The sequence below is a fragment of the Piliocolobus tephrosceles genome, chromosome 4, assembly GCF_002776525.5.
Source record: "Piliocolobus tephrosceles isolate RC106 chromosome 4, ASM277652v3, whole genome shotgun sequence".
NCBI lineage: Eukaryota > Metazoa > Chordata > Mammalia > Primates > Cercopithecidae > Piliocolobus > Piliocolobus tephrosceles.
This window is the reverse complement of record NC_045437.1, coordinates 153,606,395-153,623,343: the sequence shown is the minus strand read 5'-3', so window position 1 is coordinate 153,623,343 and position 16,949 is coordinate 153,606,395. Positions and strand designations below refer to the sequence as shown.

Sequence of the window (16,949 nt, the reverse complement as noted above, 5' to 3'; positions counted from 1 at the left end):
TTAAGTATGTAAAATGGTTTAAAAATATATGTGTTGTTTATCCATCCACGATGTGCTGTATTTTTCTGGAGGGCAACAGCTGAGGCTTCATGGCCAGGCTCACCTCTTCTTCTCACCTCTTGCCTTTTTTCCTCATTCAAACTACGCTCTTGCAGCGCTGAGCATACCACACTGCTTCACCCCTCCCTGCCTTGGTTCAGGTGCTCCCTACTGTATAGAGTACTCCTTTTCGGGGAGGGTAACATAGACTGAATTGTGCCCCCTAAAATTCCTATGTAGAAGCCCTAACCCCCATTAAGTTAGAAGGTGATTGTATTTGGAGATGGAGCCTTTAAAGGGTGACTGAGGTTAAATGAGGTGCCGAGGGTGGGGCCCCGATCTTCTTGGACTGGTGGCAAGGCTGTGTGAGGATACAGCGAGAAGGTGGACATCTGTAAGCTGAGCAGAGAGGCTCAGAAGGAGCCAACCCTGCTGATGTTGATCTTGGACTTGTGGCCTCTAGAACTGTGAGGGAAGAAACTTCTAATGTTTAAGCCACACAGTCTGTGGTATGTTTTAGGAAAGCCCTAGCAAGTTAATACACAGGGATCTTTACTTTTTTCTGTATAAGAAGTACGTACACATTGTTTCTTATACTTTAAGGACAGAGGTGCCCCAGGAAATGTGAAAGTCCTATTTCAGATCTTCTCTCTCCTTTCATTCCCTCCCCCAGAGGATGCCCGGTCAAGAGCACTGTAGCCTCCTTGGAGTTCCTTTCTATATGTTTGCATTTGTAGTGTTATGCAGATTAGATTCCCTTATATGTATTTTTCTACAACTTGCATTTTTTCACTTAATAATGTGTTAGGGATTTTCCCATGTCAGTACAAAACAGTATCCTACACCTTATTCTAAAGTGTGACTGTATCACAGTTTATTTAAACATTCTCCTATCAATGGACTATTTCCAGGTTTTTCCTTTAATAAACACCTATGTAAAATCATATTGGATCTATTCCCAAAATTGGAATTGTTGTGTCAATAGGTCAGTGCTTTTTATTTTGTTTTAAATTTAGGTTATTTATTTAATCTTATAGTAGGTAAAACAACAACATGATTTATAAAGGATAAAAAGTATAAAGAGAAAGGAATTCCACCCACCATGCCCCCACTCCCACCTCTCAACAGGCATGCCGTGGTGTCTTTCTTGTGGACCTTTCAGAGGTTTGTTCTTTTCACATGCTTATACAATCACAAATGAATCACATTCCCTTTTCTCTCTCTCTTATACAAGAGAAAGCCCGCTATATACATTGTTCTGGAACTTGATTTTTATCTTCTACCACTGTAACTTGAAAGTCTTTCCCCATCAGCATCTAGAGAACGTATTTATCCTTCTTAAAATAGAATTGCACAGCATCCCATTTTTCAGATGCATCATAGTCTATTTAATTAGATTCCTATTAATGCTCATGTAGTTTGTTTTTAATTTCTTGCTATTCTAAACCAAGCTGCAATCAATAGCTTATGGTTCATGCCTTTTAGATTTTCATAAATTGCCTAACCCTGTTATCTGTCAGGCAAAATTGTTCTCATTTTAAATGGCCTTCCAGCATCACCTCTGGAAGCTTCCCCCATAGTCAATCTCTGTCTCTGTCCCCACACCACCCCCTACAACTTGCCTGCACTGGCCCCAGGGCATTGGAATTTGTTGATCACCCTGTATGATCTCCTCAATGGACTATGAGTTTCTCTAGGCAGGAACTGTGTCTTAGTCATCTTGGTATCACCAGTGCCTAGTGTGGATTTGGCTTACAGTAGGTACTTAATAAATAACATGTGAGAGGCAAAAGGGGCCTGGGGGCTGAAAGACAGTCATTCTGATTGATTGCCATGGGTCATCTGCACGATGTCCTGAGAAGACAAGTTTAAAAGAGAGAAGACTCATGACCCCAGTTCTTTCTGCTCTCACTGGGCCTCATAGTGGTAGCAGCAAGGCCATGGGGCAGACTGACCCGAAGTATTTCTAGAAGCAATCCAGGAAGAATGCCTGTTATTTGTTGTTCTGGCTAAACATTTAACAACACATGGCCTTCTAACATCATTCCCCTCATTGCTGAAAACAGCAATGTAAATTAGATGAGGGAGAGCGAGCATTTTCGGTGACCTGGCCTTACCTCAATTTCCTGATAGGAGTTGTTGATCATGGCTATTAGCATGTTGAGCAACACTACCACCATGGTGACGTTATAAACGCCGTAGAGAACGTAGCCGATGTTCTCGATGAATTTGTGGTCGTATTTCAGCACCACTGAGATTACTTCAGATAAGCCGAATATGGACCAAAATAAAGTTTTAAAACTTTCTTCAACCCTGCAAAGAAACAGACAGTCCTTTCAGGTAGTTTGCATCAGCTTGAATTTTAATTTATTTATTCATTTATTTTGAGACAGGGTCTCACTCTGTCGCCCAGGCTGGAGTGCAGTGACTCAATCACGGCTCAATCCAGCCCTGACCTCCTGGACTCAAGCATCCTCCTGCCTCAGCCTCCTGAGTAGGTGGGACTACAGCTGTGCACCACCACACCTGGCTAATTGTTTTATTTTTTGTAGAGATGGGATCCCACTATGTTGCCCAGGCTGGTCTTAAACTCCTGGGCTCAAGGTATCATCCCACCTTAGCCTCCCAAAGTGCTGGGATGACAGATGTAAGCCACTGCATCTGGTCAGCTTGAACTTTTAAAATGAAAGTTGCCATTGGTCAGGCTTTACCTTGGAGTGCTCAGTTATCCTGGAGTGGGGCTGGGCTGGTTGGGGGTGCCTGCATTCTGAGATAATGTGACATTCAGATTTCTAAGGAGACTTTGAAAGAATATTAAAAATGGCAGGCTCTTTATTTTTTATTCAATCCATGTATCGGGACTCCTGGCTGTGGTATCACTTTTCTCTTATTGTAATTAACTTAAACATTTAAAATTAAACACCTTGGGTAAATGTTTGTTCTTGTGCATTATGAGCTCCAGAAAGTGCACTCTTCCTTCCATTAAGCCCTAACCATTTCTTCTCAGACTCCACAGCCCACGTGAAGGGGAGTGATGGCAGATACCCGGAAAGTGAGCAGTGTCCACACAGCAGGATGGCGTCCCTGGAGTCTGACACTTCTAGGCACTCAACACAGAGCAGCTCACTTAAGCCTCATAGCAGCTCTGGGTGGGCTCTCACATGACCTCCATGACACAGAGCTGAGGCTAGCCACATGTATTAAGTTTTCTAAACCGGGGCTGAATTATCAAGAATGAGAGTGGAGATTCCGGTGTGCCCACATGGTTCAAAATCACCAGGTGGCTGCCCAAACCTCACCTTAGGTTAGATGCTGCACGTGCCTTGAGGGCAGTTCAGGTTAGACTCAGCTTTAAGGACACTGCTCTTTGGCCCTTTTGAGACTACGAAGTAACTGAAATACAGCAGTATTATGAATAAGACCCAAGTGCGTTTCATAGTCCATACTCTATGGCCATGACCCTGTATCAGGTTGATGACCTGGAATCGAATAAGAAAGCTGGATTTTGGTTGGGAGGTTTAGACCATGCAAGTGTATCTGGTAACTTCTGAATGGTTAAGCGTAGTTCTTTTAGTTTTCATCCAGATTTTTGGTACCACTATGAGAAAGCACTTTTTTTCTCCTCTTTAACATTTCAGGTTTTCAACACTCACCCACAAATGGCCAGGATTAGCTAGATCTTTAAAAATATCGGCATTTCTCAAGGATTGGTATTTATTTGACAAGATGTACAAAAATACTGTTACTCGTCACTTGGGCTAAAAATCCAACTCTTGACTCGCATGAATTTACAGCTCTCCTGAGTGTGATTGTGTGTGGGGGGTGTGTGTCTACCCAGCTGTTTGGCTTATTCCCTATGCACACCCTTCAGAGTCTGAAAAACTGATATTTGAAGTGGGATTGTATTATCAGTGTTTGTTTTTGGTTTCTTTTAAAACTGTGAGTTTGAAACATTTAATTCATTTTAGTATTAGTGAGAAATAATTTAGTTGGGGGTTTAGAAGCAACAACAGGGTATTAAGCCCTTATTGCCCAGCTCCAGCTCCTGGTGCTATTCTGGAAAGGGGGAGAACTGTTTTCCTCATGTGAGATGCAGCATTTTGTGTGAAAAAGATGTCATCCACCCTGTGTTGTGATTCACTGCAGTACTGTGTCCCATTATGAAGCAATCTTTCAGTTATCACACTCGTGGAAGGGAACAGTGGCAGAGAGATTCCAAAACCACCAGATGAACCCTAAATTCCAAACTGGAAGGTGACATTAGGTCGTGATCTCTCTTAGAGTTGCTCCCTTCCTGGCAGGATCAGGTGAAAACTGGAGAACACAGTGTCTGAGGGGGAGGCTGGGCAGATAAGGGCTAATCTTGGATTATACACTTGCCATGGACCAACCAAGGAATGGATCATACTTGCCATAGAGAGAGGTTTTACCCAAATTCATCTTCCCTTTCTTACCTTGGAAAAACCCAGAAACCTTTGGCTGACACAAATGAAGTGAGCAATTACAGAACACATCCAGGGAAAACCCTCTGAATTTCTACTAGGGAAAGGGGGCCTACATTCAGCTTCCATTTTTTTTCTCATTTGCATCTTGCCATGAATTTTGCCACTGAGCCCTGATTTATCCTTGGTACCTTGTCTTAGGTATTCTGTGTCAATAATCTGAATAAACAGGCCTGGCTTATTAAGCAGTATGTGTTCCAGCAAGGTAATATTTACAAATCTCGAGGCTTTGCCTTAGTCCCTCCTTTACCTGACCCCCACAGCTCAGGACAATTAAGCTGGCCTGGAATGCTGGTCTGTTCAATTTGTTGTCTGTCTTCCAGACAATCTTCAGTACTGCACATCTGTTTTATTTCTATTCTGTAGTTGAAGGAGTAACTCCTGGACTTGGATTTGGCCATTTCTCCAGGAGGCTCTACGAGAGGCCCAAACTCACTGGGACTGCCAGAGTGGGAGCCACGCCTCCAGAGCAACAACCAGCCGCATCTGTCTGGGCAGGACGGGGTCTTAGACAAACTATGCATTTCTTTTCTTTTCTTTTCTTTTTTCTGAGACAGAGTTTCACTCTTGTCACCCAGACTGGAGTGCAGTGGCGCATTCTCAGTTCACTGCGAGCTCCACCTCCTGGGTTTAAGCGATTCTCCTGCCTCAACCTTCAGAGTAGCTGGGATTACAGGTGCGCGCCACCATGCCCAGCTAATTATTGTATTTTTAGTAGATATGGGGTTTCACCATGTTGACCAGGCTGTTCTTGAACTCCTGACCTCGTGATCTGCCCGCCTCAGCCTCCCAAGGTGCTGGGATTACAGGCGTGAGCCACCGTGCCTGACCCTAAACTATGCATTTCTAATGATCTCTTCTAAGCTGTTAAGGGAGAACATCTATGGCCCTTGCTTTCTATTTTCATGGAGCAAAATTAATGAGGTAATAAAATCTTCCTTTAAAGAAAGGTGGGCCTATTGGTTTGACTCACCCAGTGTGGCTAGATTCACCATTTGAGGCCCTTGGGTCTTTCATTTGTACATACATGTTCTTGTCATGAAGACAAGTGAACTACCTGAATTGATTAATTATGTTGCTTTTTTTTTTTAATTGTTGTTGTTGTTAGAGGGCACCTTATGGGCTGAGTTATGTCCAATTATCTGGGCTAAACTGTAAGCAATACAATATTTTATCCATAGTTCAAACCATATAACTAAATAACTTCTGAATGGAATGGAAGAGTTAAATGTAAAAAGAAAAATTACATGGTAAAAACACTAGAATAAAGTATTGGTGAGAATTTATTACATAATTCTGGGCTGGGGGAAGTTTCAGAAACTACAAAATTTGAGAGATTTGACCACACAAAACTTTACTTGTATACATGAAAAACATAGTAAGTAAAAACATAAGGCAAAAGACTGAGAAAAGAATTGGTATTTGCAAATGTAAGACAAACAATGGATGATATCCTTACACAAAGAGCTGATAAATCAATATGAAAATGACAGACATCCTGGTAGGAAAAAAAGGAAAAAACTTCAGTGAAAACTTGATGCTTTTTATGGTGATTAGAGTTCTACAATGAACTTAAGATGCCATGCTGGTGTCATCTTCCAACTTAACATGTGGCAGGAAATAAATGAAACTTGACCTCACTACCCTGAGTGGGAAAAGACTTGTGTTGCTTTGACCTTGGGCACACATAATAATATATTCTCAGAGAGAAGGCTGGCATTGGAATGAGTCAATAGTAAATCACTTATCCTAAGGGCTCAGGTATTGGAGCTGGCTGTAATGCCCTATGAGGTTATGAGGCTCTCTGAGTTATATATCAATCATCATCCACAATTTTCATGAGCTCTGGAACCCAGGGGATGGGGTAGAAAGCCAGTCATTTGGGAGAAATAGGGCTGGCTTTCAGGAAGAAAATATCTTGGAATTAGGCTAGTTTCTATTTGCCATAAAGCTACTTGTCTCACAGAAAGCCCCACTGTGAAATAGCTGGCCTTAAGACTAGATTTGAGGTTCTTTACTGACAGCAATGGCAACTACTGGCTCTACATCCTCTTTCCATCCACCCTAGCTAGCTATAGAGTTTGCCACAGATTCCTTCAACTGTGTCAATCACAGGAGATGACACAGAGCTAGAGCAGTGAGAAGATCCAGGGTGCATGCCTGGTTTCAAATCTCAGCAACGCCTTATAGTGGCTGTATGAGCTTGGGCATGGGACAAAGCCTGTTTGAGTCTCAGTTTACCCAACTAGGAAATTGGCATAATGATGCTTCTATTATTCAGTGGACATGAAGATTAAATGGGCAACCTATGCAAAATATGAAGTCCAATAAATAGCAGCTATTATTTTGATTCATGTATTTATTTACTGAATTGACTATGTGCCAGGCACCATACCAGGTGATGAGGATTCACAGTAAGATAAAAGAATGCTATGAGACTGTAAGCAGGCGGTTTGCCTCTGCCCTTCCCAGCATACATACAGCCCCTCAGCCCCTCAGGTGCTTCCACACAGGGCTGAATGGAGTCAATAATTCAGCTGCTTGTTTTCTGAACAAGCCTCATTTTTCTTCTAATCTTCAAAGATCATCACAGACCCTTGATTTCATGCAAATACTCTTTCTGATTATTCCAGTCGTGCTGTCTTTTTATATTTGACTCTGGGCCTGCAGTGGAAGGGACTGAAGTTAGTCAATAGGCCACCCTAGCATAAGAAGCACTCCTAATGAAGTAAAGGAAGAAAAGTGCCCTTGAGTGATGTTGAATAGGCCACGATTCACCCTTCTCTGGGGGGGAATGTGGGTGTGTGGGAAGGTTGGGGCTGATTTGTCATGCAGAAAGCAGGGACGAGGTAAGCAGTCCTCCACCAGGTCTGTCTCGCCTGGATAGCAGGACTTTAATAACAGGTTGCCTGAAGAGGCAGTTGTATACAGGCCTCAGAGAATAAACTGATCAATAAGGAGAGCGTTTGGCATGACAGGAAAATTGCTGCTTCTTCAGACTGCCATATCTCTCTCCCTAGTGCCAAGACTCCTAGCCCCTACCACTGAATACTTCAGTTACCTACTCAAATCAGCACATAGCAGGCTAAAATTAAGCAGGAGAATCAGCCTTTAATTAAAAAAGGCTGTTTCCCAAACTCAGCAGACAATAGCTGGCACTCTGCTAGAGTTCTGCTGAAGGAGAATAATGCTCACCTGTCATCCAAGCTGGGCTGATGGAGGAAGGTGTTTGGAATGGATAAAGGTCTTCTCAGAGGCTGTGTTTCTCTAATACCCAGACCCAGAGACTAAAGCAGTTGGACCAGGTTTAAGGACGGTTAAAAGCCTGAGAAAATCTGAACTCATCCCTTCCTTGGCCCTGCAAAGTTCTGTCCTCCAAATAACCTCTGAGTTCTACCTTAGGTCCTAAACAAGGAGTTTGATTTAGACAGTCTAGAAGTAGAAGAGTCTGGGGCCACAGAACTGATGCCAAAGAACTGGGATATGTAAAGCCTGTGCGGCCTAGATTTATTTATACTGAGGGGTTTCACTGTACCCCGTGCAGCCTGGGAACTCTTTGAGGGAAGAAGCTGTGTTTTTTTCATCTTCGAAACTGCAAACCTCATCAGAGCCTGGCACATAGGAGGCATTCAACAAATTCAAAGTGCTGAATGAACGAACGAATGAATCCCTAATGCACATTTTGACTTCCCGTTCCCTGATCCTAGTGTTGCGTCCAGGTGATGATGAAACAATCGAGGTGCAAGTTCTGACTCCAGGCAAACCTGGTTTGAGTATATGCTTTTGGCCAAATAGCCTAGTCTCTCTGCGCTGCTTCGTTCCTGGCTGTAAAATGGGAAAACGGTAATCTCCACTTCATTAGAATTGTTGTGAGGAATTGAATGAGTTAATGGAATGTTTGTGAAATGCATAAATTACTGCCTGGCACATACTAATTGCTCAATTAATGTTACTAATTTTATTCCTAGTATTCGTTTTTTACACAATCTGCATCAACTGCAATAGGCTCCAATATCTGGCTGAAAGACTATGGAGTCCGGCGATTAATTCTCAGAAAAGTCCTTGAAAAACAGAAATCAGATCTTGCCCCTCTCCGTTCGTGGGTTTCCCTGTGGCTGACAAAGCCCATCACCCAGCGCAGGCCCTTGAGGCCCTGTGTAGTCAGGTTCCTCCCGCCTCCTGGAGCCCGAGGCTGGCTCTCCCTTCAGTCACTGCACTCTGCCTGGGTGCACTGGCTGAGCTCTTTCTTGGAATGTCTTCCCCTCTCTCTGTGCCTGGCTGCTCTTCCTCATTTTCTCATTGAGGCTTCAGGCTCAGTCAGCATGCGCTTCACGAGACCTTCTTTGACGACCTGTCTGAAGGAGGCCCTCCCTCATGACTCTTCTGTACAGTGTCTTGCTTCTCTGGCTCCCAGCACTTAATCTATTACTATCTTACTTGCCTATTTGTTTATCTTTTTGCCTCTTTTTCCTCTGAAATGTGAGCTCCATGCTGAGAGGCCCTGCTGACCTCCTTCGCCACTCTGTCCTCAGTACTCAGAATAGTGTCCAGCTTGTAGCTGGGGGGAGTGGGGGCAGGTCAGTGAACATTTTTGTCAATGGACAATGGAATGCTGGGAAACCGAGGCAGAAGGTGATCTGGCACTTGGCCTTACCCACCTTGCCTCAGACCTGCCCCTGCTGGTAACATCTCGAGCTAACCCTGGACACTGCAGTTTCCTGCCGCTGTCACTTTGAGGAATGGCAGTTTAAACCATATTATCATCCTAGAACTGAATTTTAGTGCATAAAAAGGTAGGACCCTCTCCCCTGTCAGACAGTAACCATCAGCCTGAGAAGCAGATGGAGGGCCCCGGGCAGTGCCTGAGAGGGTGCCATGAAGCCAGCATCCTCAGGAGCACATTTTCTGTGTGTCATCAGGTCTTTTTCCTCAAAACTTGGTGGCTCTCAGACTGTTCCAGGGGCTCACAGGTCCCAGGCTTTTAGAATCCATGTCACAAATAAACATGAGAAGAAATGTATCCATAAACATTTTATGATAGAATGTCTGTTGTAACAATTCTTCTAAAGTAGTCCAGGAAAAGATCTACATTTTAATCACTTGTTGGAGAGTTATACAAAGAAAAAGACCTTATATTAGACCCAAACGATCTTTTTTGACACGTAAAGGTCATTTCCAGGTCCCCAGCCTCTCTGAGCCTGAACTGGGCCCCACACTGACCTCGGCTGCCTTCTCCATCAAGCCTTAGAACTTTCCTGTGCTGGTTTCTCCACCTGAAAGTGAGTTCAGTAAGCTCTCTCATCCCCCCAAACACCCTATGCCTAACTTGCATTAATTAATTAATTAAATTTTGAGATGGGTTCTTAATCTGTTGTCCAGGCTGGTCTCGAATTCCTGGGCTCAAGCCATCCACCCACCTCGGCCTCCCAAAGTGCTGGGGTTACAGGCGTGGGCCACCGCGCCCAGCCGGTCCTGACTTGAATTTATAACATGAAAGGTGGAGATTGTAACTTTCACAATGTAATAAAGTCTGATGGTGAAACAGCCTGTGGAGCTTCTGGATCAGAGATGCCCATATTTAACACTGACCCAGGATCCTGGGAAAAATGGGTCCTTCACAAAGCCCAGTAGGCTGATGCCATTCCTTGTTCCCCATCTGCAAACATGTTCAGCCCACTCTGCACAGGGAAACTGGCAGTAGACCAAGCTCCTAGGGTGCCTCAGCGTGACCCCTCCCTGGGTTTCTCTCAACATGTCACTGAGAGAGTTCTGATGAGTTTTACAACATACTTCAGCCTGGGAAGCCTCAGCAGGATCCCCTTTGAAGCCAGAGCCTGCCACTCTATCCCTTGCCCCGCTTCTCCATCCCACTACTCCCTGCATGCAGCAGTGCACCCTCTCTCATGGGGCTCCTGCCAGAGCCTCCCAGGGGATCTAGCTCAGCTCCTTTTGTGGCTGCCTTTCTTTCACGTTCCTGTCTTTCAGAACATTTTCTCTATGTGTAAACATGCCCTCATTCCTGTGATTATTTGATTAACATCTATCTTCTCAACCAGTCTGCAAGTTTCATGAGGGGAGGGGCCACATCTGCTTTTGCTCACAGTAGAATCTCAGCACCCAGCTTAGGCCTCCACTCTCACCCCTTCCAACCTACCCTTCATGCAGTTGCCACAGCACTTTTCCTGAAAGCAGACCCAATTAGATCCTCCTCCTTTTACAAAGGACTTAGCGGAGACTAACACTCTATCAGGACTTACGAAGTGCTTCACAATCTAGCTCCTACCTGATGCTCTGATTTAATCTTCTGCCATCTACCCAAATGCCTTCCTACATGAAGCTCTCCAAAAATGCCTTGCACAGGCCAGAGTGCCCTTCCAGTCATCCTCCCAAACTCTCTGTTTAGAGCCACCCCTTCCAGGAAGCCTTCTCTGACTGCCAGGCAGGACTCAGTACTTCCTCCTCCCTGTGCTACTCAAGTACCCTTTGATGATGATCATATGGGATCACAGCTGTTGCTTTCTGCCCCCTGCAGAATCCCCACTCATCCATGAGTTTCCTAGGGACAGAATTATCTTATTAATCTCTATGGCCTCAGGGACAAATACCACTTGGCATAGAGTAGTTGCTCCATACATGTTTGTCAAATGAAGGAGCTCACTTTGGAATAGAAACCTGTTTTATCCAGGGGAGAATCGCAGTCTGCATATTAGAGCTGAGATATGTAGAATCAGCAGGTTCTCAATGGCAATGAAAATCTGAGTTAGAACGCTCTTCTTCAGAATTTACTACCATAGGAGAGCAACTCAACTTTTAGAGTCTTAGCATCCATCTCAAAGTGTAGGCCCTAGTGTGAGTGATAGAAATTTTAGGCCAAAGGTAGAGGATGGGCTTGGAGTCATGCGAATTTGGATTCAGATTCTCTTATTGGCTCTATGATCTTCGGCAAGTCTGGTACCTCTCTGAGCCTCAGTTTCCTGTAGTAGTATTTGTGTTATTCCACTGTATTCCAATGAGAAAGCAGGTGCATATTTGTCATGAGTTGGTCAACAATTTGATATTTTGTATTATTATTATTCCTGTTCTTTACCGGCTCAAAAGGATCATCTGAAGCCTCAATTTCAGTTTTAAGCAGAGTATGTGAAGCTCAGCCTCGAGGCTGGGACAGTCCGTGGCAGGTGGGGGTGTGTGGGCAGAGTCTTAAGGATCCTCTCCCTCAACTGCAGTTTCCATGGCTGGAAGGGGAATCTGGCTTCTGCATGGCAAGGACAAGCTGGGTGGGGCTGAATCAGTGCCTCCTGAATCTCTCCCTTATAAAGTATGGAAATTTCCCATAAGTGTCACGGAAAATAGAAGTTTCTAATTTTGCCTAGCATTGCTGAAGCTACTTCCATTAAAATGACTCCTGGGGAGACAGAACAACCTTAATAGAGGTATTATTTTGATTAGAAAACTCTCAACCCAGCTATGCTATGAAGCTAACTTCACAACAGCCTATAGAAAAGATGAGTTGAGATGATCTTTTGAGAAACAGAACCCACATTTAGTCTCCAATCAGGATTAAGTCTGGAAGGCCAAGTTCACCCAAAGGGGAGACAGGGACCCACCATGGGTTGTGTTAGAGCACCCTTCACTTCCTACTCTGGACCACCTCATTGCCACTGGCCCCTCCTATTCTCTGTGTAGCTGTCCCATCACAGTCACCAGCTACGGTACAAGAAAGGCCTCCTCTCCTCTCCTCTCCTCTCCTCTCCTCTCCTCTCCCCTCCCCTCCCCTCTCTTTCTTTTTCTTTCTCTTTCTTCCCTCCTTCCTTTCTTCCTCCCTCCCTCCCTTCCTTCCTTTCCTTTCTTTTATTTTTGATACATAGTCTCTCTCTGTCACCCAGGCTGCAGTGCAGTGGCGCAATCTCAGCTCGCTGCAACCTAAGCCTCCCAGGTTCAAGAGATTCTGATTCTCCTGCCTCAAGCTTCCACTTGGAAAGGTTGAGGAAAGCTGGGAAAACAGGCGTGAACCACTACGCCCGGCTAAGTTTTGTACTTTTAGTAGAGATGTGGTTTTGCCACGTTAGCCAGGCTGGTCTCAAACTCCTGACCTCAAGTGATCCACCTTCCTTGGCCTCCCAAAGTGCTGGGATTATAGGTGTGAGCCACCGCGCCCAGCCTAGGTACCCTTTTTCTATGCATTGTCATTCAGCTGTATTTCATATATGAACCATGGACCTTTTATTTCTTTTTTCTAACCCTGTAACCAGAGTGCTGGGACCCCAAGAGTTCCATCCAACATAAGCATAAAGTCTTCACTTTATGGAATACGTGCATTTCAGCAAAGTTGGCTATAAAACAAACCTCCAAAAGGCAAATCCTATTTGTCTACTGACTTCTATGGTAAGGTTAAAAATATGTCCCTAATCACAAAATTCCTAACAGTCTGAACTGAGAACTTTTCTTAAAGACTTTATTAAAGGAAGTGTGTTCTCAGGCGATTTTTCTCTCCACTTCCTTACCCGTGTCTTGGGATACTTCGATTTTGTACTCTGAGAGCATAAACCTTGTCTGAACACTTTTTCTTCCTCGCCTGGGGTCATTTGCAGTTTCTAATAGAAGTGGCTTGGAGATAATGAGTTGCCAGCAGGTGTACTATCTGTCATGCCCAGACAGGCCCCAGCTCACCAACCAGTGACCATGCTCCTCCCCTCAGGCTAGCACTGGACACAGAAGTGGTTATGAAAAACAACCCAGACCTTTGAGAAAATTCTTGGTTCTGAAGTGGAAGGAGGCTGAAAAATTGGGAACTACTCACAGGATCTGACTCTGGGGCTTGCTCCCACTGGATCTGGCTATCTCTTCAGTAGCTTGTGCTTAAAAAAAATTGCCTGCATAGAGCCTGAAATCCTACTAATAAGATACTCACTTAACAAGCTCCTTGTTTTTGAAGTACACAGAGCTGAGAGTGACTTCCATCTCCCTATTGGTGCAATGATGAGGTTGGATCAGATTAGCATCTCATACTGTGGTCCTAGACCAGCTGTACCAGAATCCTCCAGGGGCTCGTTAATGCTGATTTCTGGGTCCTACCCAGAACTACTGTAATTAGACTCTCTAAAAGGAAGAGCCTGGGAAGTCCCACGTTCAGCCACCTCCCCAGGTGATTCTGATGTGGTTTGAGAACCACTGATCTGTTAAAGCTGCTCATACTGTGCATTTATTCACACCTTGGGCTAAACCAATTTAATCCATCCATTTTCTTCTAGCCTCTTCATTGAGGTCTGCCAGATGGAGAAAATGAGAATTTGGGAGTGGCCGGAGGGGGGCGGTATGTGATTTTAGAACTGGAATACACCGGGAGATAGGGCAGGGCTTGGTTGAGGGTTGAGGGCTGCAGTTGGTAGAGAAGTCTTTCTTCTTTTCTTTCCCTTTGTCTTAGAACGCCTGCCCTACCTCTTCCCCTTGGGACAGTGCTACAACATTGTGAGACTGGTTTTTGTGAGCTGGCCTGGGACTGCACCCCTAGGGTGAGCAGAGCTCATATGAAAAAGCTCCCTGTGGGTTCCTAACAGCTGACTTTTGAAGTGGACTCCTGAATAGTCTTTAGAGACTCCAACTGCCCTTGGACGTGGCAGGAATGGGGTTGTGGGGAGGTCAAGAGTGGGGCTAGGGGGATACCTGCAGTGTGCTCCAACCCAAATTTCCCTTCTGTAAGACTGGGTCTGCCGAGTCTATAGAAACAGATGAGAGGACTCCTGCCTTACCCTACAAGCTCAAAATTCCACAGAGAACAGGTCACTCACCTGTGGGTGGGTCAAAGGGAAGATCATGAGCTGGGCAGGGTGGCCTGGGGATAGGCTGCTCTGGAGCAAACATTCGCCTGAGTGAGGTTGTTTGACTTCATCATCAGCATGGCTGGCACTCAGAACAGCTTTGAGTATCTCATTTATCCTCACATGACTTTTTTTTTTTTTTTTAAATTAACAAAGAAGATCTCTTGGGGGTGACATGCTCCAGAGAGCAGTCAAAAGGTAAAGGATGACATTTACAAAAATCCATTCTTTTCTCTCTCCACTTCACTGCTCTATTGACTGTTTTCCGGTTCAATCAAATCCTATTCACAGCTACACATCCCATTTCAGGAACTGCAAAGGCGATAAATCTCCTGTCCTTTCTTTACTGTGCTTGCTGCCTCCCCACCTTTTCTCCTCTTCCCTGTCCTGGAAGGCCTGGGGTCCTCTTGGTTCGGTCCCTCGTGTCTAGGAAATCTTCATTCAGTTCGCCTTTCCCCATGACTCTTCCTAATCCCAAAGACCCCCAACCCAGGCCACCTGCCTTCCTCCCTCTATGGATTAGCTGTGCCGCATCTAGTTGAGAATTGTGGCCAGGTCAGCCCTACTCTAAAGTCATAATCTCTCTCTCTCTCTTTCGCCCTCCCCTCCCGTCCCTCCCTCCATCCCTCCCTCCCTTCCTTCTTTCCTTCCTTCCTTTCCCTCCTCCTCCTCCTCCTTTTTTCTTTGATGAGGTTTCACTGTATTGCCCAGGCTGGTCTCAAACTCTTGGGGATCCTCCCACCTCGGCCTCCCAGTGTTGGGATGATAGACATGAGCCACCACACCTGGCCCCTTTGTCATTTTCTGTGTGTCATGGCACTGATCTTCTGAGGGAGTGAGGGACTGTGGACTGGTGATACAGGCTTTCTGTAGAGGGGGAAGAGGGATTGCACAGAACACTCTGGGCAGTAGGGACAGGACAGAAGCCCACACTGTCAAATGCCCAGTCTACTGTTTATTTCACTACCTTGACTCTGGCTTCCTTTCTCCTGTTTATTCCCTCATTCTTGTTCATAAAGCATTTAATGAGCAAACAACCTTTGCAAGGCACCAATACTAGGCTAGAAACACAGGAGGGACACCAGGGTCTGACCACAGAGAGTAAGAGCCTTCGTTTATCAGCTGACATCCTCTTCATCTTCAGTAGCAATGCATCCCATGTGGAATGGATACATTTAGTTTCACCTTTAGCAGATCTAGAGCAAATTTGCTTTTGGGTGATTGAAACTTCTTCTATTCCTTCATCAGTTAATCACTAAGTATTGGAGTGATATAAAGTAGTCCAGCTAATTCAACAATGTGCTTAGCCTGTGCTGGTGGACAGTGTAAGCTAGGCCACTGCCCAGAAAGGGCGCTATGGATCAATTCAGTACTCAGGTGTCTTTTCTTGCAATTTATTCTCCCCTGAGGATAAATTATTCACCATCTCCATTATCATCGTTACTATTTATTGAAGGCTCATTTTATGCCAAGTATTGCATTTGATCATATTTCTTCTTATTGAATCCATACAACAATCCTGTGAAATTGGCTCTCATAGTATTCTCATTTTGGAGCTGGGGAAATTGAGGCCTTAGGGGATTTAAGCACTTGCCCAAGGCCACAAAGTCAGTAAGAGGCTGAGCTCAGACTGAAACCTAATCTGTTTGTCCACGGGGTACCGAGGTTCCAACATAGCCTGTGGGCTGAGGAGCAGAGCCCAGCACCTCTCAGGTGCATTTATCAGCACTGGGCCTGGCACCTATTCTCTGTGACACACAAACTACTTCTTTGCTTCAGGGAATAACAGCTTCTATGGTTCAGCAGCACCAGAGTTCCACTCTTTGAGGTAGTTTCAGCTGGGTGGGGCAGCACAGTTCATGATTCTGAGCGGAGTGGCACAGAGTTCATTTTACTTGGTTCTTAGAGACATGCATCTTAACTTAATGGGTGATTTCTCCAGAAGAGTAAGATGAGGCCCTGCTGCAACCTGGAAATTGCTTAGGCAGTCTGAGTGGCAGGGCTCAGAGCTATTTCTATTAGCTGGAAAACACATTCTAGGCCACTCAGGGCTTCCTGGGGACAAGTGTCAGGAAGTGCTTATTCCTTTTGATCCTGGCTGCTGTGCTGGGATTCCACAAGGCTGAAAACCTGACTATCCTCCTTTCAAGATTTTGCGCAAGAGCTTGGTGAAGGCAAGGAGAAGTTCTGGAGCTGAGTGGGTCTGGGGCAGGACATGGACTGGAAACACTTCTGTGTTTCAGGCACTTTATGTAAACATCCTCATTTATCCACAAAGGTATTTGTGAATAAGGTGGGAAATCTTATTTTCATTTTATAGACGAGGACACAGAGACTCAGACAAATCAAATGACTTAAGTTCACCAGCCAGAATATACCTGCATCAGGAAGTATATTCAAGTCTTCCTCACTCTTCCACTCGACCCTTCTCGGTACTGCTGATGGCTGGCCCTCCAGGAGACTACCTGGCATCCCGCCCCGCCCCCACCTCCAAGGGAGGAACTTTGGATCTTTGTGGACACAGGCTTAGAGAGCTCCATCACCACTTCCACCATGGGGGGATGTGCATGCCACTGTGTTACTCTGCCTGCTT

The 16,949-nt window shown here is 45.0% G+C and overlaps 1 protein-coding gene across 4 annotated transcripts in view; it reads right to left on the bottom strand.

The window, feature by feature from the left end:
- Window positions 1–16,949, bottom strand: part of TRPC7 (transient receptor potential cation channel subfamily C member 7) — a 141,906-nt gene that overhangs the window by 16,636 nt on the left and 108,321 nt on the right. For all 4 annotated transcript variants that reach the window (XM_023193813.2, XM_031935409.1, XM_023193824.2 and 1 more), the window contains one exon: window positions 2,157–2,352. In XM_023193813.2, the coding sequence (XP_023049581.1) occupies window positions 2,157–2,352 (196 nt within the window). The remainder of the gene's footprint in view (window positions 1–2,156; window positions 2,353–16,949) is intronic.